This window comes from Symphalangus syndactylus, chromosome 8 (assembly GCF_028878055.3).
Source record: "Symphalangus syndactylus isolate Jambi chromosome 8, NHGRI_mSymSyn1-v2.1_pri, whole genome shotgun sequence".
In the NCBI taxonomy this organism is placed as follows: Eukaryota; Metazoa; Chordata; class Mammalia; order Primates; family Hylobatidae; genus Symphalangus; species Symphalangus syndactylus.
This window is the reverse complement of record NC_072430.2, coordinates 107,932,428-107,954,770: the sequence shown is the minus strand read 5'-3', so window position 1 is coordinate 107,954,770 and position 22,343 is coordinate 107,932,428. Positions and strand designations below refer to the sequence as shown.

The following is a 22,343-nucleotide window of genomic DNA, read 5'->3' as shown; positions in this document are numbered from 1 at the left end:
TTGATTTATAACTCTTAGGCATTAAAATCTCTACCAACTGTTAAAATACTTCTAGTTTGTTTTTATGCTTCATTATATGATCTTAAATTACTTCACAGTTAATATAGATGATAGTGAAGAGGATGTGTTAGTTACATCCTGGGTTGTCAGAAATGAAGGCTTAAATCGAAGAGATGGCATAAGGGTGTAAATCATCTTTCCTAGTACTTCTCTGTCCTCTGGGTAAAGAAGAATTTACCATGACTGGCCCAAGAATAGCATACCTCTCTGTTAGGAAGGTTTGGTTCCATGTGGCAATTTTACAAAACTGAGTTCCAGGTGTCAGCTCACTGTGAGGACCAGGCCATCCATGCAAGTTCCCTGGTAGCTAGTTAACTCAGGCTTGCTTCTATGAAGCCTCTGAATAGCATAGCACATTGCTTCCTTCTTAGTACCTTTCAACACGTAGGAGACCGTAGCTTCCTTTAAATTTGCTTTATGCACTGGTCTACAAAAGGAACTTTGTTGCTAGAGATTTTGTTAATCAGGATATCTTGCATCTGTCGTCCCAGCTACTCAGGGAGGTTGAGGCAGGAGGACTGCTTGAGCCCAGAAGGTCAAGGCTGCAGTGAGCCCTGTTCTCCCACAGTTAGTATTAATGTTCTTTGAAGTTATGGAATTTGTTTTTTGCCTTTTTTTTTTTTTCGCATAATGCTTAGCTTGATTCTTTGTAGGCAGAGTATTTTCGAAGGTTTGGATCCTAAGTAGAACCTCTCTGTAGGCCCTTTCTATTGAGGGTCACTAATCTACAGAGGAAACTTCAGTGATGGATATATAAAAAGCAACTTTTAACTTTTTTTTTTTTTTAAACTCATCTACCTTATAAATTAAGAGCAAAAGTTATAAAATTATCTTTATTTTTTTAAGAGATGAGGTCTCACCGCCGGGCGCGGTGGCTCACGCCTGTAACCCAGCACTTTGGGAGGCCGAGGCGGGTGGATCACGAGGCCAGGAGATCGAGACCATCCTGGCTAACACGGTGAAACCCCGTCTCTACTAAAAAATACAAAAAATTAGCGGGGCGTGGTGGCGGGCTCCTATAATCCCAGCTACTCGGGAGGCTGAGGCAGGAGAATGGCATGAACCCAGGAGGCGGAGCTTGCAGTGAGCCGAGATCACGCCACAGCACTCCAGCCTGGGCCACAGAGCCAGACTCCGTCTCAAAAAAAAAAAAAAAAAAGAGATGAGGTCTCGCCATGTGGCCCAGGCTGGTCTCAAACTCCTGGGCTCAAGCAGTCTGCCCACCTTGGCCTCCCAAAGTGCTAGGATTACCAGCGTGAGCCACCATGCCTGGTCCTGCAAATTCATTTTTAAAACTTCCCAGACTGTTTATTAAATTCCCAGTTTCCATTTGGGCAATTTATAAATAATAGCACTTCATTCACGGCAGAACTAAAGGTCTTGTTTTAAAATAGTGTAGTTGTAGGTCATGAGAGAAAGAAACCAAGCATACCAGGCACTGCCCCATCTGATAAGTAATTAATCCCCTACAATTCTCTTTCCATTTCACATTATGAGTGTCCTACTTCTTTCCTTTCCTTTCCCTTCTCTGCTCTGACTTCCTCTCTCCTCCTTTTGATGAGTCCTCTTCCTCTTTTTGTGCCTTACTAAATTTAACATTTTTTTTCCTTATTGTTTCTCTTGTCTGATTTAGGTTTCCTTCCTCTTGCTTTTATTTTGCAACAGTTGTAACTTGCACAGTTGGGGTACTCCTTGAACATGGAAGTCTTCACCTCCCTCCTGCCCCTTTCTCTGGTGCATGTTTTTCTTTAGAATTATTTTTCAGGTTAGAACAGCATAGGAGGTGTTTCTAAAACCATTTTTGTGAGAAAGCTACTGAAACATAACTGGAAATAAAGAACTAAAATTTATTTGTAAATGAATAACTGTGAGAGGAAGCATGAGACTATGGTAATGGAAGAAGAGTAATTGGGGTGTGTTAATGATGGATCCTCATGGTACCTAATTTCCTTATGGTTTTAAGGAATACTCATTCTAGTACTCATTTAAGGAGTCCACATTTACCTTTAACCAAATTGTGGTTACACAAAAAGGCATTACTTATTGTCTTGCAAGAGCTCCCAGTAATTATTAAACAACATAGTTGTTTATACTTTGTTAAACTTAAGTGGGTATAAGCAATACCCTGGGTAACTTGTTGAAAATATTCCATCCTCTTGACATTAGTATTCAGTAGATCTTGAGTGGGCCATTTTAAAACTGACTTTAAAAGATGCACCCCAGGTAATTTTGATGCAGGCCATCAACAAACCACAATTGGAATAACATTGCCATACAGGATAAAGTCCAAAGTTTTTGATATGGCTTAGGATTTTGCCGCTTCCTCCTCTCCAGCCTCATTTTCCATGAGTCTACACCACCCATCCTATGCGTCAGAAATGCTAAGTCACTTTGAGTTCTAACATGTTGTTCTCACATCTTTATACCCTTGTATATGTTGGTTCCTCTGCCTAAAACACCCTTCTCCTTTCTCTTACATATTCATTCTTCAGGTCTCCACTGAAGCATCACCACTTTCCTATCTTCTCAAACTGAGTTAAACTACGCTCACTTAACATACATCTTGTATAGCACTTAACAGAGTGTTTCATCATTGTTGGTTTCCTTTTCTGTTCCCTACTAGATTATATGTTCCTTGAGGACAGAGGTTGTCATGTTCATCTCTGTTCCTCCAGTGTCTGGCACATAGCAGATGTACTGTGAATGTTCAGTGAAATCAAAGCTTCTCTTGTGTCTTTGGAACATTGAGCACTCTAGACCCATTTCCTATTAAACCCATGGAAATGGCTCTAATAGTACTCTGCTCTCCTGTATCTGAGAGTGTTCATGTGGTTTTAAGTTTAGAGTACTTATTTTTGCAAAAAGCAATTTTTTTGAATTATTAACAGGACCAAAAGAGCTCAATAATTAAGGCACCCTGACTATATGCCACGTAATTTTCTTGCTACTCTGAGTATGTGACTTGCGTAAGTTGTATTTTCGCTCAGGACTTCAATTTTGTGAATTATCTCTACCTAATGTCTGCAGTAGCCTTCTAATGGTCTTTCCCTGCTCTAAAAACTTTTTTATTCAGCCAGGCATGGTGGCTCACGCCTGTAATCCCCAGCACTTTGGGAGGCTGAGGTGGGCAGATCACCTGGATGGAGGTCAGGAGTTTGAGACCAGCGTGGCCAACATGGCGAAACCCTGTCTTTACTAAAAACACAAAATTAGCCGGGCATGGTGGTGCATGCCTGTAATCCCAGGTACTCAGGAGGCTGAGGCAGGAGAATCACCTGAACCCAGGAGGCGGAGGTTGCAGTTAGCCGAGATCGTGTCATTGCACTCCAGCCTGGGCGACAAGAGCAAAACTCCATCTCAAAAAACAACAACAACAACAAAAAAAACTTTTTTTTTTTTTTTTTTTTTTTTGAGACAGAGTCTCACTCTGTCACCCAGACTGGAGTGCAGTAGCACGATGTCCACTCACTGCTACCTTTGCCTCCTGGATTCAAGGAATTCTTATGCCTCAGTCTCCCGAGTAGCTGGGATTATAGGCATGTGCCACCACACCCTAATTTTTTTGTATTTTTAGTAGAGACGGAGTTTTGCCATGTTGGCCAGGCTGGTCTTGAACTCCTGGCCTCAGGTGATCCACCTGCCTCAGCCTCCCAAAATGCTGAGATTACAGGCGTGTAAAAACTCTTATACACAGTTGTGTTCTCTGATAAAATGCGTTTCTGCCCCTGACTCTTTAATTTCTATGCTTAAGAATCCAGTTGTTGGCTGGGTGCGGTGGCTCACGCCTGTAATCCCAGCACTTTGGGAGGCCAATGCCGGAGGATTGCCTGAGTTTAGGAGTTCAAGACCAGCCTAGGCAATCTGGCGAAATCCCATCTCTACAAAGAAGTACAAAGGATTATCCTGGTGTGGTTGTGCATGCCTGTAGTCCCAGCTACTTGGGGGGCTGAGACAAGAGAATTGCCTGAGCCTGGGAGGTCCAGGCTTCAGTGAGATGTGTTAGTGCCACTGCACTCCAGCCTGGGTGACCCCATCATTTAAAAAAAAAAAAAAGAATCCAGTTGCTTCGGGCAAAAAAAAATAGGCTTGGCTTTCAAGATCCCACTTTAGTTCTCTTTGAATCAATCTCATGACATTCTCACAAATATACATCTTGTCTTTTGCCGTTTATAATTGCCCTATATGTAATGTATTTAACCAAATTTTTAAGCCCTAATCTAAGCTCAACCTTCTTGATAATCACTGTTTTGTTTTACAATGAGGATATTGAGTAGTAAACCAAAATATCTCCTGAGAGGAAAGTTAATAGGGAAAATAGGCTTGAATAAATAACTTCATGGAAAATTTAGCAGGAATAATATTGTTTCATACTAAAGAATACTGAATAGATAGCTTCATTATGCATAGTGGAGCTTACTATATACAGGTTTTAACCTGTAATAATTGGGCACAGTTACTTACTGTTATTGGTAAAATGAAACCAACCAGTGTATAAGCAGTAAGTAGATCATTCTCCCATTATTTCTATTTTTCATGAATAAAGTACATGTAAATGAGTTTAAAATACTAGTTAAATCATTATTAGCTGTATTCTATGATTTTTCTGTAATATGGTTTCAAAATAATAGATTAAACTAAGCCTTCATATCAGCTGAGTCTTAACCTTTCCTCATAGTTTTCCTAGTTGGATGTTTGCTAGACATCACTACTCTATCTTCAAAACAGAATCCAACTCTTCCCCCAACTTGCTTCTCACTAGTCTTAGTCGATGTAATCACCACCCACTTACTAAAACCAGAAATCTAGGCATTATCCTTGATTTCTCTTTTCTTTCCCCCCATTTAGTTTTTCATTAAGTTCTTTTGACTTTACTGCAGAAAAATATCTTGAGTTTTGCCACATTACTTCATTTCATCTCAGGGAGAGACAATATTATACAATAGTTAAGAACCTGGGTAGTAGTGATAACTATCTTAAGTTTGAATTCTGCCTCTGCAGCCATGGCAACCTATGTACCTTCTCAGTTTCATCAGTAAATGGCTTAATAGTACCTACTTTATAGGGTTATTATAAGGGTTAAATGAATTAATACATGTACTACACTTGGAATAATGCCTGATCCATATTTATTCAATAAATATTAGCTATCATCATCGTCTTTATCTCCGTCGTTCATCTCCATCCACTTAGTTGAGGTCTTTATCATTTCTCAGCAGGACCATTGCAGTAGTCTTCTTGGTCTCATCTAGTTCTTACCATCCTTACAGTCTTTTCACTGTAAAGCAATTTGAGTGATCTTTTTAAAAAGCATGAATGCCATTATACCAAGACCCTGCTTATATGTAAAGAAGGGACTTAGAATAAAACCCTAACAGTTTACTAAGCTTACCAGGTCATAGATGCTGTATTCCCTGTCTGCCTCTCTGACTTCAGATTCTACTACTCTTTTACTAGGTCACTGGGCTCCAGCCATAGTATAATCTTGCGTTGAATATACATGGCTTATTCTTACCTCAGTCTTTGGTTGTTTTCTATACTCATTCTTCCCTAGATTTCTATAGCTGACTCTCCTTCATTCTTCATGCCAATAGACTAAGGATCCACTAGGAAAGGGACTTTATCTCACTTGTTTCACTGCTTTTCTTAGTACCTAGAATAGTGCCTGGCCTGTGGTAGCTGCTCAGTAAATAGTTGTTGAATGAATGAATAAAAGTTATGTTTTCCAGTTTCATCCATGTCCCTACAAAGGACACGAACTCATCATTTTTTATGGCTGCATAGTATTCCATGGTGTATCTGTGCCACATTTTCTTAATCCAGTCTATCGTTGTTGGACATTTGGGTTGGTTCCAACTCTTTGCTATTGTGAATAGTGCCGCAATAAACATACGTGTGCATGTGTCTTTCATCATTCTCAGTAAACTATCGCAAGGACAAAAAACCAAACACCACATGTTCTCACTCATAGGTGGGAATTGAACAATGAGAACTCATGGACACAGGAACTGGAACATCACACTCCGGGGACTGTTGTGGGGTGGGGGGAGGGGGGAGGGACAACATTAGGAGATACACCTAATGCTAAATGACGAGTTAATGGGTGCAGGAAATCAACATGGCACATGGGTACATATGTAACAAACCTGCACATTGTGCACATGTACCCTAAAACCCTAAAGTATAATAAAAAAAAAATAAATAAATAAAAACTAAAAAAAAAAAAAAGTTATGGGTTTTTTGGTTTTGTTTTGTTTTGTTTTGTTTTAGCATACCCTTTTCAAGCTCATCTATGCACATGGTGGCTGCTAAATGGACCTCTTTGGGAGTTTGAAAACCAGTGATAACAGAAGAACAAGTCAAACACTTGATTCAAAATTCTTACACTGTTGTTGACTAGATGTGAGCCTTGGGAAACGTTACCTAATCTTTCTTAGCCTAATTTTCTTCATTTATAAATCAGTAACAACTGTCTCAGAGTTATTGTGAGATCAAATGACAAGTTCCTTATAAAGGACCTGGTCTTGAAGAATAGCACTCTGTTAATGTTCATTTCAGTCCTTTATTATATTGATTTTTTTGTGTGTGGATTTTGGCCATGCTAGCTCTTTAGGGACCTTTCAAAAAATGTGCATCCTTTATATATATGTATTATATATATATATATATAATATATATATACATATATAACTATATGTGTGTTTGTATGTTAGATACTCATTCAGCAGATATTTAATGACACCTGCTATAAGCCAGGCACCATTCCAAGCATTGTAGATACAGAAGGAAACCAAAGTCCTTGCTCTCCTATGGAGCTTTCCTTCTAGTGGAAGACGAAAGACAATGGGACAGATGGTGATCGGTGCTGCGAATAAAAAAGACCGGAAGTATCAAGGAAGGTGGACTCTTTTGTTAGAATGGTCACATAAGCAGACTTGAATAAGTGAGCCATGCAGCTGTCTGGAGGAGAGAGTTCTAGTCAAAGGATCTGACATTGAAAATGCTGGACATTGGAGCAAGTCTTTGTTCCAAGGATTAGCAAGCAGGACAGTGTTGCTGGAAGGGGGAGGAGGGGAAGGCGGGAGGGTGGTAAGAGAGATCCCTGAAGGTTAGGATTGGACAGGCCATTGTCAATCTGTGAATGACTTTGGATTTTATTCTATCTTCAGTACATCTGTGCTTTGGGGAGTGAACTTTATTTGTGGTAGGGTACGTTTACTCTTTCAGGACATAGTTTCCCTTACATGTAATGGAGCAAGGAATTTAAGTAAAACCTCAATATATTCCCCCCAAAGTACCTAATATTATAATCATAGAATAATAGGATTTGTTATAGTATGCATTATAGTTTCCTTGGGCCTATTTAGATACCTTTAAGGAAGAGCATTATGTTAGAAGCTATCCATTTTTAAATCCAAATTATTTTTTTGATGATTTATAAGTTGTTTTCTTTAATTTTTCTTCCCTTTGATTGGAAGGACAGTTGACCATTAGATTATTTTCTGATGTCATTGTTTCTAGTAGGGGCATTATGTTTGGAAAATTCAGGTATAGAATGGTGATTTATTTGGCGATATGTAGCAATTATAATACAAACGATTTTTAGGATGGGTAGGGTGTGGATGTCAAGGAATTGGCAAGCAGAAATGCATTTCCCTACTAGATTTGCTGACCCAAGATGGTGCCTAGCCAATAAGAAAATGTCTGGGTGCACCTCATTTGATGTGTATGGTTAGTGGAAATTAAGCTGTATTGGGGAATTAGAGAATAAAGTTCATCAACATCAGCATTTAGAGAATGGAGAGTGGTTTTAGAGTGTGAATTCTTTAAGAAATGTTGTAGGACCTAAGTTTTTTTGGGAAAGTCTGTGAGTAAGTTTCTTAAGTTTTTTTTTTTCTTTGAGATGGAGTTTCACTTGTCGCTCAGGCTGGAGAGTAATGGCACGATCTTTGCTCACTGTAACCTATGGCTCCTGGGTTCATGTGATTCTCCTGCCTCGGCCTCCCAAGTAGTTGGGATTACAGGCGCCCACCACCATGCCCAGCTAATTTTTGTAGAGACAGGGTTTCACCATCTTGGCCATGCTAGTCTCGAACTCCTGACCTCAGGTGATCCATCCGCCTTGGCCTCCCAAAGTGCTGGGATTACAGGCGTGAGCCACTGCACCCAGCCAGTTTTTTTTTTTTTTTTTGTTAAGCTAATCCACATAAGGACAAATTGAAAATAGGACAAAATTGGCAAAATAACATAAGTAGTTAATGTTCAATAGATACTTCCAAAATTTCTGTTAATTTTATGTTTCTGTCATTGCTGTCATGTTCTCTAGTGATATTTTCCTTAAGTCGGCAGTAGTAGTGGAGATCAAAACAAAACGATAAATGAAAATTTTTTTGTCCTTGCGATAGTTTACTGAGAATGATGTTTTCCAGTTTCATCCATGTCCCTACAAAGGACATGAACTCATCATTTTAAAACACCAAACACCGCATGTTCTCACTCATAGGTGGGAATTGAACAATGAGAACTCAGGGACACAGGAAGGGGAACATCACACTCCGGGGACTGTTGTGGGGTGGGGGGAGGGGGGAGGGACAGCATTAGGAGATACACCTAATGCTAAATGACGAGTTAATGGGTGCAGCAAAACAACATGGCACATGGGTACATATGTAACAAACCTGCACACTGTGCACATGTACCCTAAAACCTAAAGTATAATAATTAAAAAAAAAAAATTTTTTTAAAGGGATTTTTAAAATAGCCTGTTTGAATAGTAGGAAAAAACTCAGTTTAAAACACGCTAGCTTTGGATGCAGAGTCTGTACAGTCATGTGTCATTTAATGACGAAGATACTTTCTGACAAATGCTTCATTAAGCAATTTCATTGTTGTGCCAGCATAATAAATTGTACTTACACAAACCTAGGTGGTACAGTCTACTCCACGCCTAGGCTATAGAGTATAGCCTATTACTCCTAGGCTACAACCTGTACAGCATGTTACTGTACTGAATACTATAGACAGTTGTAATACAGTGGTATCTAAACTTAGAAAAGGTACAGTAAAAATACTTACGGGACCACCATTGTATGTCATTGATCTGAACATCATTATGAGCACATGACTGTAGTTCTCTTTGGCTCCATTGTAATTTAAATTATTCCTTTATTTTGAACTGTTTTATATTTATCTTATAATGTTATTTTCGTGTTGTTTTATTTTTCCCAGTATGGCTTTTTTTTTTTTTTTTTTTTTTTTTTTTTGAGATGGAGTCTCGCTCTGTTGCCCAGGCTGGAGTGCAGTGGCGCAATCTTGGCTCACTGCAAGCTCTGCCTCCCAGGTTCACGCCATTCTCCTGAGTAGCTGGAGTAGCCTCTCCGAGTAGCTGGGACTACAGGCGCCCGCCACCACGCTCAGCTAATTTTTTTGTGTTTTTAGTAGAGACGGGGTTTCATCGTGGTCTCGATCTCCTGACCTCGTGATCCGCCCGCCTCGGCCTCCCAAAGTGCTGGGATTACAAGCGTGAGCCACCGCACCCGGCCGAGGTTTTTCTTTTCAGTAACATTTTATGTTTTTCATAGGTAGATCACTTAATGAACTCTGATACCAAGTTTCTATTGAGATTGACCTATCAATTATATAGTAATGAATAAAATCTTAGAAATAATATTGTTACAAATTGTAAAAACCAAATCTTTCTAAGAATCAGATTTATGAATTGGGAAATTGGCAGATCCATTTTTCACTTGCCAGGGTAGAATGACCTGATTTATATATGATTAGAGTGATAAAAGATTAAGAAATGGAAATTGCCGGGCGCGGTGGCTCACACCTGTAATCCCAGCACTTTGGGAGGCCGAGGCGGGCAGATCACGAGGTCAGGAGATCGAGACCATCCTGGCTAACATGGTGAAACCCCGTCTCTACTAAAAATACAAAAAATTTAGCCGAGCATGGTAGCGGGTGCCTGTAGTCCCAGCTACTCGGGAGGCTGAGGCAATAGAATGGCGTGAACCCAGGAGGCGGAGCTTGCAGTGAGCCAAGATCGCGCCACTGCACTCCAGCCTGGGCGAGAGCAAGACTCCGTCTCAAAAAGAAATGGAAATTATCAGTTTCTATTAGAGATATTGGTTAGCTGTGGTTCTTCCCAGTATTAGAATTAGAAAATTATTTCCCCTAAGTAATTAAATGAGATCTGATTTTCAGCATCTGAAAACTAAGTTCAGTTTAATTTTGTAACATTATTTGACCCTTTTTGCAAAATTGTATATAGTGAAATAAGATTGAAAATTTAACTTCATGACACCATGTCAGATAATTAGATTCCTTACATTGTCTCCTAACCTTTAAGGATCCCAGATACAATTTTGTGGATTGCTGCTTTGAAGATATCAGTGCATGTGTGCTGCTGCAATAAAATTCCTGAGACTGGGTAATATATAAAGAACAGAAATTAATTTTCTTACTGTTCTGGCGGCTGGGAAGTACAAGATTAAAGCACTGGCATTTGGCGTCTGGTGAGGGCTTGTTGCTGGCTTCCTCCACAGGGAGGCACGAGATGTGCTCTTGCATAGCAGAAGAGTGGAAGAACAAAGGTAATCCAGTGCTTCATGAAATCTCTTTTATAAAATCCTTAATACCATTAATAAAGAAGGAGCCTTTATGGCCTAATCACTTCTTTAAGGCCCCACCCCTTAATACTATCACATTGGCAACACTTGAATTTTGGAAGGGACACATTAACACCATGGCATATGTATATCAAGTTAGTAAAGATTAGGCATATCTTTTTTAATGGAATGCCCATGCACCATATATAATCCTGGAGGAATTGCTTAAACCAGCTGACAGGCTATATTCCAAATATTGCCTGGATCTACCGTAACAAAATTCGTGTTTTAGAAATGTGAGTCGAGTATTTAATGTAACATATGGTGACGATATTCATTGTGTCCCTGGGACAGAAGTTGAAGGAAAAGGGATTGTGGTCAAATAACAGGAATATGCTGGTTTTTCTTCCAGAAATAAAATTTTATCAGATTTTAGTCAATAACTATTAAGAAACATAAAATACCTACCATAACTTTGTAAACCAGGGATTATAATCTGCTAACTTGAAGAAAAAAAAACATTTAATTTGTTTCAAGTTCATACTAACATGCCTGCCTGATTTTAATTTTAATTTTGGAATATGCTGATTGGTTTAAGCAAAGCTAGTGTTTATTTGAAGATTTCCCAGGGCCTTTAATATTGAAAAATTATATTTATCAGATTAATCAGTCATCGATCTTACATTGTTTTATGTAATTTTCCTTCCCATCTTCCCAAAATAATGTGCAAGTTCCATGTCAGATATCACACTATTTTATTTTATTTATTTATTTTTTGAGACAGAGTTTCGCTCTTATTGCCCAGACTGGAGTGCAGTGGCATGTTCTCAGCTCACTGCAACTTCTGTCTCCCAGGGTCAAGTGATTCTCCTGGCTCGGCCTCCCAAGTAGCTGGGATTACAGACATGCGCCACGATGCCCGGCCAATTTTGTATTTTTAGTAGAGACGGGGTTTCGCCATGTTGGCCAGGCTGGTTTCGAACCCCTGAGCACAGGTTGATCCACCCGCCTCGGCCTCCCAAAGTGCTGGGATTACAGGCACGAGCCACCACACCCGGCCACACTATTTTATTAATGGGAAGAAAGAAAATAATTTCTTCTTTCAAGGGACTTATATTTGAAAAGTCACCACATACAGGATTTGGATCTGGATTTAGAAGTTTTCAATTCTGTTTCCTTCTTGGGTTTTGTTGGAACTGACAAGGAAGTAAGGTAGAGAACAAAGACAAATGGGATAGAAAGTGAGGGTAGGAGGGTAGAATAGAGAGAAACAAAACTAGATTAAGATTTTTGTTTTGTCAAATTTTCTCTTAAATACTTGTTGGACTAAGATTTTGCAGGGTACCTATTGGTATCTAAACAGATTTTTACAGAATAAACAGGACAATAACTTGCTCCATTAAAGTCTTCTGAAATGGCTTCTTTGTAGTGTTTGGGTGTCCTAGGATCTAGTAGTGGAGAGAACTGTACTACTGTTATGTCCTCTGCTGATTGAAGGGAGTGTTCTGTTAATTTTTTTAGTGATGTTGTGATTCTGGTCATAATTTGATACTGTTGGCTTTTCTTTTACAGTTTCCTAAAAAATTTGAAACTTTATTCTTTGTTTCTACTCACTTGTGAACACTGTCTCCATTAATGACTTAAGATTTTCTTTTAGAATGTAATTTCTAGTTTTGAAGATTTGACTTCAGAGGCTTATAATAATATCAGAGCATATACGGCATAATTTTTCAGGTTAAACCTGTAACTTAGTATTCATTCTACACAAATATCTGTATTTCAGATGGAGCAGCTATCAGATGAAGAAATTGATCATGGTGCTGAAGAAGACAGTGACAAGGAAGATCAGGACCTGGACAAAATGTTTGGAGCCTGGCTTGGAGAACTAGACAAACTCACTCAGGTCAGACGTAGTGGTTGACAAACTGGTTGAGGATTTGAAGTCATCATTGTGTTAAAAGTTTAATGTGCAGAAGAGGATATGGATATAAGTTAAATTTTAAAATATTGCCAGAAAGGAAGAAATGGTCAAAGTATTGAAGTAAATGAAGTCATTCTAGAGCAGAAGATGTTAAGAATCTATGGTTATTTTAAGGATGTTAAAAAAAATACTTGTGAGAGAGGCTCTGTTCATCTAGAGGGGTTACTTAATATATGTTTCATAAATATGAGATAATCAGCTAAAAACTTTTAAAGCCTGAAATTCAAAAATCTAAATTTTAGAAAACCCTATTACCTTAGTAAATTTGAATACATTTTCAACATAATTTCCTTCCACGTAAGTATTTTCTTTTTTTCTTTTTTTTGAGACAGAGTCTCGCTCTTGTCATCCAGGCTAGAGTGCAGTGGTGCAATCTTGGCTCACTGCAAGCTCTGCCTCCGGGTTTCACGCCATTCTCCTGCCTCAGCCTCCGGAGTAGCTGGGACTACAGGCGCCCACCACCACGCCCGGCTAATTTTTTTGTATTTTTTAGTAGAGACGGGGTTTCACTGTGTTAGCCAGGATGGTCTCGATCTCCTGACCGCGTGATCCGCCTGCCTCAGCCTCCCAAAGTGCTGGGATTACAGGCGTGAGCCACCATGCCCAGCCCCATGTAAATATTTTCTATGACATGATTGCAGAATACTGACAAAACCTAATTCTGGGCTGCATTTTAAAACAGTGGCAAAATCTTTTCATTTTGCTTTGTTCGATCTTGGGTTTTTAAAAAAGGTGACCTTGTCCTCTAAATCAGCACACTTTTTAGAATAAAAGGGTACTGTTATTATTGTCCCAGTAATACATTATATTCACTATATGAAGATGGTTATGTTTATTAAATAAATTTAACTTCATGGCAATGAGAACATTAGAACAAAACTTATTTACTCATAAATAATGTCTTTGGAAAGAACATTTGTGTAAAATTGCGTAGGTATGAGATTCCTTAACTAAAGGAAAAGTAAGGTGGGCAAGGTGGAAGCTTGAATTACTAGCAGCTTATTTCTGTAGCAATCTAGAATTCAAAGTGATAAACTCTGTGTGTAATTCTTGCTAGATCATTTTAAAAGGCAGACATCTTTGTCACCCTAATCTGTTAATATTGTATTTTGGGGGGAATTTTTTTTTTTTTTTTTTTTTTGGCGACAGAGTCTCACTCCTGTCGCCCAGGCCGGAGTGCAGTGGTGTGATCTCAGCTCAGTGCAACCACCGCCTCCCAGGTTCAAGCAATTCTCCTGTCTCAGCCTCCCGGGTAGCTGGAATTACAGGCATGCGCCACCATGCCCAGCTCGTTTTGTATTTTTATTAGAGATGGAGTTTCACCATGTTAGCCAAGCTGATCACGAACTCCTGACCTAGGTGATGCACCTGCCTCGGCCTCTCAAACTGCTGGGATTACAGGTGGGAGCCACTGCACCTGGCCAGGGGAGACTGTTTTCAACTCCTACTAGGATTTCATAGGTATCATTCCCTTCATCTCTAATCAGAAGAAGTGACATTTTTTGTCAGATGTCTTATGTCTGTAATTGCCAAATTCTTTCTGTTTTAATTCCTAATTTATAAAAAGGGTGATTTAGGCATAGAGATTATCACTAGGCTATGCAGTTCTACGCTGGGAGAGAGAAGACGCAAAGAAGAGCAAATAGAAAATAATAATGCATGGAGAAAAGTATGCAAGGGCCAGCTGACATGTGGGGTGTTCTTGACCATGTGGTTTTATTGTCCATGCTTGGGAGGAGGGGCCCAAAAGAGAAAAGGCAGGTATATATTGGTCCAGCTGCTCTGGGTGGAATAGGAACTACATGATGCTGCCCTGAAAACGGTGTTTCTACTGGTTTTGTACCTTGTACTGTCCCCTGTATTTTAAGTTGCCTGACATAAAAGTGTGAAGAGCCACTAATGATGTGACTGTTCTTTTCATTATATAAATCTGTCTTTAGAGAGAAAAAAAGATTAAAACTGTTGCATAGTGTAACTCACTGCTAATATGTTGCTTTGTAACACTTGGGACATTTTCAAGGGATGTTTGACTTATGAAGTTTGTGGCTAAAACCTCAAGTTTCTTGTTTATTTCATTACTTTAGTTCATTACAGTGTTATCTGTACACCTGTATCACGTACTCAGTGGTATGGTATTTTCAACTTAAAATTAAAACAAGTTTAAGTTTTAAAGTTTTAGGTAGTTGGTCAATCTTCTGAAATAATTTGTAAAATTTTGTATGTATGTGCATTTTTCTGGAAGAGGGTTCATAGCTTTTATAAAATTCTCAGCAACCCCTTTAAAAAGGTTAAGAGTTCGTGTCTGGGCAACAGAGCATGACCTTGTCTCAAAAAAAAAAAAAAAAAGATAGCATTATAAACAAATAGAATATCCAGCATTCTTTTAAAATTTGAAGCTTGTTTAGTGCTTACTGTAGATAGAAATTAAAGTTTTAAAACACTAATCCTTATATTTTGTGAATCTATTAAACAAACAATAACTACCGACCCTTTCTCTGAATTTCTCTGTTGTAAATATCTTTTTTCCTTGCTGTAGAAAGGTTTGAGAGGAAAAGAGTATCATTTAAACTTACAAGTGTAACTTACAAGTCACCCTACCCAAAGTATACAGTATGATTCAAGATTTGTCACAGGCAGTGTAGCTGGGTTGCAATTTGCCCTCATTTTGATAGAACTGGAGAAGGACAAGAATATTTCATCATTGTTTGAACTTGTAATCACTTTCCATTAAAATTAGTGAGTCTTGGGTCTCAATAATTTTAAATCCAGAGCTGTCCGTTATCTTCAGAGTACTTCATATAGCAAAGATCGAGGCTTTCCCGGACCTAAACCAAATCCCTTTGAGGAAAGAAAGAACAGAACTCTCTGTGTGGTTTCTGTGTCTTTTTTTTTTTTTTTTTTTTTTTTTTTTTTGAGATTGAGTCTCGCTCTGTCGCCCAGGCTGGAGTGCAGTGGCGTGATCTCGGCTCACTGCAACCTCTGCCTCCCAGGCTTAAGCGATTCTCCTGCCTCAGCCTCCCAAGTAGCTGGGATTACAGGCGCCCGCCACTGCGCCCAGCTAATTTTTGTACTTTTAGTAGAGATGGGGTTTGGCCCTGTTGGCCAAGTTGGTCTCGAACTTCTGACCTCAGGTGATCTGCCCGCCTCTGTCTGCCAAAGTGCTGGGATTACAAAGTGAGCCATCACACCTGTTTCTTAGCTTACCATGTCCATATTCACTTACCTCACTTATTTTATAGTGCATGTATATAAAATTAAGTCAGTCACTATACTTAATATATTTGAAAAGATATTTACTCTGAACTATAACAATCTCAAGTGCCTTTAAAAGTAAGCATAGGCCGGATATAGTGGCTCACACCTGTAATCCCAACACTTAGGGAGATGGAGGTGGGCAGATCACTTGAGGCCAGAAGTTCTCAACCAGCCTGCTGACATGGTCACACTCTGTCTCTACCAAAAATACAAACATTAGCCGGGCATGGTGGCACATGCCTATGGTCCCAACTACTTGGGAGGATCCCTTGAACCCGGGAGGCAGAGGTTGCAGTGAGCCAAGCTTGTGGCACAGCACTTAAGCCTGGGTAACAGGACGAGACTTCATGTCCAAAAAAAAAAAGTAAGCATGTATCTGAAGATTGAAATAAGCATAACCAAAATAATAATGTGAAATACAATTATACTTTTCCTTAAGTCTATTACTTAGGAGAACTTTGGTTTTATTAATTATAGTGTGGCAGTTCACTTAATCATAAAACAAACTTCATCTTTTTTATATTATTGAAACCTGAATTTAATATGACTATTAAACTTTCTTTTTATAAAGAGTTTGGATTCTGACAAGCCCATGGAACCAGTAAAAAGATCTCCTCTTCGCCAGGAAACAAACATGGCCAACTTTTCTTACCGCTTCTCCATATACAACTTGAATGGTAAGATATAATTGGAAATAAAATGTAAAATAGTATGCTAAGTCACATAATGTAGGAGCAGTACAACTGCAATTCCCAATATAAAAACTCAATATAAAAGCTACATGCATAACTTGACCAAGTTCTTAAATTTCTTTTTTCTTTTTTTTTTTGAGACAGTTTCGCTTTCGTCGCCCAGGCTGGAGTTCAGTGGCACAATCTCGGCTCACTGCAATCTCTGCCTCCCGGGTTCAAGCAATTCTCCTACCTCAGCCTCCCGAGTAGCTGGGATTACAGGCATGCACAACCACACTTGGCTAATTTTGTATTTTTTTAGTAGAGATAGGGTTTCACCACGTTGGCCAGGCTGGTCTCGAACTCCTGACCTCAGGTGATCGCCTGCCTCAGCCTCCCAAAGTGCTGGGATTACAGTCTTGAGCCACTGCGTCCAGCCCTTAAATTTCTTGATTTGTGTATTTTATTAATATTACTAATTGAAAATATCACAGAAAAAAGCAAACTAGAACATAACTAAAAGATAGTTGGTTTTATTAATAATTAACAAAGTACATACCCAGGTGGAACCCCATAGCAAACTTAATTGCATTGTTTTCTCACTGGATTAAAGTCCAGTGAAGTTACTTGTTAGTAATTTTTAAAGCAGCCACTGTGGCCTTTATCTGTGGTATTACACCTAGTCAAGTTTATAATATTGATCTGTCAGTCTGTAATTTTTTAGACTTTTGACTTTTCTTTTTAGGCCCTCAGCTCTTTGGGTATTAACATCTCTACCAAAGCATTGATCATATTAACAATACATTGAAGCCTGTGGTAAAAAGTTGCACAGAGGAATGTGATTAAAACCATGGAACAGTATACGATTTTTGTAGTGTTTTTGTGTTTGAACTCATAATTTATTCTCCTCTGATTATCACAAGCCTTAAAAGAGGAGGACTGTGTACTTCTAAAAATTTCTCTTGGAATTTAAAACAAAAACCAGAAATACTTAATTTTATTTGCTTTAGGCCCAACAGAATATATTCTTTTGCTTCATCACCTGCATTTATTAACTGATTTGTAATAGAATGTATAAATTCTGGAAACATTATGTGTTGTTCATTGCAGAAGCTCTGAATCAGGGAGAGACTGTGGATCTGGATGCCTTGATGGCTGATCTTTGCTCTATAGAGCAGGAGCTCAGCAGCATTGGTTCAGGAAACAGTAAGCGTCAAATCACAGAAACGAAAGCTACTCAGAAATTGCCTGTTAGCCGACATACATCGAAACATGGCACCTTGAAAGGATTATCTTCTTCATCTAATAGGGTAGCTAAACCTTCCCATGCCAGCTACTCCCTGGATGACGTCACTGCACAGTTAGAACAGGCCTCTTTGAGTATGGATGAGGCTGCTCAGCAATCTGTAGTAGAAGATACTAAACCCTTAGTAACTAATCAGCACAGAAGAACCGCGTCAGCAGGCACAGTGAGTGATGCTGAAGTACGCTCTATTAGTAATTCCTCCCGTTCCAGCATCACTTCTGCAGCCTCCAGCATGGACTCTTTGGATATTGATAAAGTAACACGCCCTCAAGAGCTGGATTTGACACATCAAGGGCAGCCAATTACTGAGGTAAACAGATGGAACTTTTTCCCTGGTATTTTGTTACTAAAATAAAGGAGAAATTATATTAAAATAATGTAATTTAAATTAACTTCTTAAATTCTTCTACATTTATAATTTGTCAAAGATACTTCTGACATAGGTTTCAAGAGTACAGAAAATATATTATCAGATATGGTAGTGGCACAAAGATGATTCAGAAGAAATTTAGTTTCTTTTTTATTCTCGTGACTATAGTATTTGGAAGTTCTTGAATGGTATTTTTTATTGTAATATGAGTCATTTTACGTGATTTGAAAAATTAAAATGATTCGCAAAGCCATTTAGTTATTTAATGTATGTTGATTTAAAGTAAAACTTTAAAACACTCACATCACCATTGTGGTCCTCCAAGATTCTAGTTTACAGAGTTAACTCCATTTCATTATCTTTTTTTTTTCTTCTTTTTTTCTTTGAGATGGAGTTCGTACTCTTGTACAACTCACGCCCAGGCTGGAGTGCAGTGGCGTGATCTCAGCTTGCTGCAACCTCCACCTCCCAGGTTCAAGTGATTCTCCTGCCTCAGACTCCCAAGTAGCTGGGATTACGGGTGCTCACCACCATGCCCAGCTAATTTTCATATTTTTAGTAGAGATGGGGTTTCACCATGTTGGCCAGGCTGGTCTCAAACTCCTGACCTCAGGTGATCCAACCACCTTGGCCTCCCGAAGTACTGGGATTACAGGCGTGAGCCACTGTGCCCGGCCCTCCATTTCATTTTCGAAAAGTCATTATGGTATATTGGAAAGGGCCACCAGGTGTGAAATCAGGAAACTTGATTCTGAGTTTTCCTTGCCACTCACTACCCATGGGACCTTAAGTGAGTTATTCTCTTAAACATCAATTTCTCACAAGTAAAATGGAGTTCATAGTACTATATCTGCCTTCCTGATAGGGTGGTTCAGAGAATCAAAAGTTGTTCATAAACAGATTTTTTTTTTTTTTTTTTTTATAGACGGAGTCTCATTCTGTCGCCCAGGCTGGAGTGCAATGGCATGACCTTGTCTCACTGCAACCTTGCCTCCCGGATTCAAGTGATTCTCCTGCCTCAGCCTCCTGAGTAGCTGGGATTACAGGCGCGTGCCACCACGCCTGGCTAATTTTTGTATTTTTGGTAGAGACGGGGTTTCACCATGTTGGCCAGGCTGGTCTCGAACTCCTGACCTCGTGATCCGCCCACCTCCCAAAGTGCTGGGGTTACAGGTGTGAGCCACCGCGCCCAGCCAGAGTTCGTAGTACTATATCTGCCTTCCTGATAGGGTGGTTCAGAGAACCATAAGTTATTCATGAACAGATTTTTAAAAGATGAAATTTTTTTCAGCATGTGACTGGATAAGATAGGGAATAGATTTGTGATAACAAGTTCAACAAAAGCTGAGTTTGGTGAAAGAGAATCCTTTATTGAGTTCTTTTCATCAAAGAGATGGTAATTCTGTCATAGGGTAGCAGCAAGAAAGAAGAAAAGTGGGGCAAAGTTAAGTCAACCTTTCCAATAAGCTTGTGTTTACAATATTCTAATACGAGATAAAAGAATCTATTTATGAATAATCAGTACTAAAGTAAAATCTTGAATTTTAACTATTACTTGATATCACTGATTTTTTTTTTCCTAACTGACTTAATTATTTGGATTAATTTCCATCAGTCAGTAACTCTTGGTACCCACCCATGTGCGTAGCTTTGTTTTTGGTACTGTGGAGCACAAAAGGAGTATGAATCATGGTGGTTTGGAGATAAACTTGAGTCATTTCAAAGAAAGCGAATCTTATCAATATGAAGAATAAACTTTCATTTATTTAAAATGAAACTTATCTAAGTGGTATATATTCTATAGAGAACTTGTAAACTGATTTCTAGGCCAGGCGTGGTGGCTCACACCTGTAATCCCAACACTTTGGGAGGCCGAGGCGGGCAGATCACCTGAGGTCAGGAGTTTGAGACCATCCTGGCCAACATGGTGAAACCCCGTCTCTACTAAAAATACAAAAAAAATTAGTTGGACGTGGTGGCACATGCCTGTAATCCCAGCTACTCGGAAGGCTGAGGTAGGAGAATCGCTTGAACCAGGGAGTCGGAGGTTGCAGTGAGCCGAGATCACACCACTGCACTCCAGCCTGGCGACAGAGCAAGACTCCGTCTCCAAAAAAAAAAGGAAAAAAAAAATGATTTCTATTTTGTGATACCTGGGAATTATATTTAGCACCAGCTACTTAATATGTGTCATTTCATGTCCTTTAGATTTACCTGCTAGGATATGAGCAATATTGGGGATGTGCTTTCTTGGCCATTCTTTGTTTTGTACATTGATACTACTTCCAATCAGTTTACAGTATTTTGAGTTGGATTAAGATGCATGAGGACAAGTTATAAACTAATCACAAAGGATCTTCTAATACCGTATGCATGTCTATCTTTCTGTCTGTAAAATGTGCTCGTTATAAAAGTTCATACAATATAGGGGCAAATTGAAGTAAAACATGAAAAGTTCCTCTCTCCCAGCAAGCACACTTCAAATGGTATCTAGTGGTATCCATGGATATCACTGTGAATACTGCAAAGATACCAGTACTCAATGGTATAATGTTTAATATAAGAGTTTAATGGGCCGGGCGCGGTGGCTCACGCATGTAATCCCAGCACTTTGGGAGGCCAAGGCGGGCGGATCACGAGGTCAGGAGATCGAGACCACAGTGAAACCCCGTCTCTACTAAAAATACAAAAAAAAAATTAGCCAGGCGTGGTGGCGGGCGCCTGTAGTCCCAGCTACTCGGAGAGGCTGAGGCAGGAGAATCGCGTGAATCCGGGAGTCGGAGCTTGCAGTGAGCCGAGATCATGCCACTGCACTCCAGCCTGGGCGGCAGATCGAGACTCCGTCTCAAAAAAAAAAAAAAAAAAGAGTTTAATGTAAGGTTTGGTGAGTAAACCAGGACTATAACAGAGAAAAGAGTTAAAAAGCCTTATCTAGCTAGCCTGTTCTTTTGCCTCACCTAGGAGTATAGAAAGGTGGTTTAACAAACCCGGAACTTGCTTCCGTTTGCTTTTTTCCTAGGTCTAGTCTGTTCTGATTCAAATAAAGTAAACTGAGGCAAGCTTAATATATCCTGAACTCATGTATCAAATTGTCTTTAAATGCAACTACAGTTTTAAAACTATTTTAGATTTTCATGCATTGCGTTAAATAGTTCTGTGGGATGGATATGTTACAGAAAACTATCCTCTACTCACATACACATCGTATTCTGCTCCCAGAGGAAAGCAGTTTTTGCTCATTTAGCTGATTCTTAGGGAATTTACCTCTTTATCATTAAATCTACATACACATTGCCATTTCTTGATTTTTTTTTTTTTTAGTGGTATGTATTACCTATTGACTTCTCGCTCTACTCCAGAAGATGGAGCATACAGCTGTCTGTCTACAACTTCTTCTCACTTCTCCCTTCCTGTTTTTCCATTCTCCAAATATATTTTGATTGAGCTAATATTCAGTGTTTATGTTAAAATGACTATATACTTGCAATTTACTGCTAACCTCCATATACTCTTATGACTACATTCCCTTTCTGGAATATCATTTTACTTTTACTGGAATGAATATATTTTTTAAAATATTTAATTTTCTATATGGTGATCACTATTTCAACTTCAGACTTTCTCCCAGTTGATTAAATCTCTCTGGTTCAAGCCAAATTAGCGTTCCATTAATTGCATCTTCTTAAAATTCTCTTTATTTTTCTTTTTTTTTTTTTTGTAGTCTTCAGGATTATCCTTAGGTCTTTTTTCTTAGGCTGGTGAGCTTCTCTGGAGAAGATTCTTCCAGTCTTCTATGCTGGCTGCCAGTGTTTTAGTAGCCCATTTGGGAAAGAAGGGTTGGAACATGAGGATGGTCCCCATTGTTCCAGTCTGTGAACTTTCATCAAATCCTTCTAGGTCAGGGTTTCTCAGCTATCAGCACTATTGACATTTGGGCTAGATAGTTTTCTGTTGTGAGTGGCTGTCCTATGCACTGTAGGATGTTTAGCAGCATCCTTGACCTGTACACACTAGATGTCAGTAGTACACATACCTTCTTCAGTTGTGACAACTAAAAACGTCCGCAGACATTGTTACATGTTCCTTGTAGGAC

The 22,343-nt window shown here is 39.1% G+C and overlaps 2 protein-coding genes across 9 annotated transcripts in view; one reads left to right on the top strand and one right to left on the bottom strand.

The window, feature by feature from the left end:
• The window catches only part of RAPH1 (Ras association (RalGDS/AF-6) and pleckstrin homology domains 1), a 109,286-nt gene that overhangs the window by 35,362 nt on the left and 51,581 nt on the right, over nucleotides 1-22,343 (top strand). For all 8 annotated transcript variants that reach the window (XM_055290246.2, XM_055290248.2, XM_063644888.1 and 5 more), the window contains exons 2-4: nucleotides 12,451-12,570; nucleotides 16,475-16,580; nucleotides 17,685-18,190. In XM_055290246.2, the coding sequence (XP_055146221.1) occupies nucleotides 12,451-12,570; nucleotides 16,475-16,580; nucleotides 17,685-18,190 (732 nt within the window). The remainder of the gene's footprint in view (nucleotides 1-12,450; nucleotides 12,571-16,474; nucleotides 16,581-17,684; nucleotides 18,191-22,343) is intronic.
• The window catches only part of ABI2 (abl interactor 2), a 181,992-nt gene continuing 164,844 nt past the window's right edge, over nucleotides 5,196-22,343 (bottom strand). Inside the window, exon 15 of the mRNA XM_063644917.1 lies at nucleotides 5,196-5,335. The gene's annotated coding sequence lies outside the window, so the exon portion shown is untranslated. The remainder of the gene's footprint in view (nucleotides 5,336-22,343) is intronic.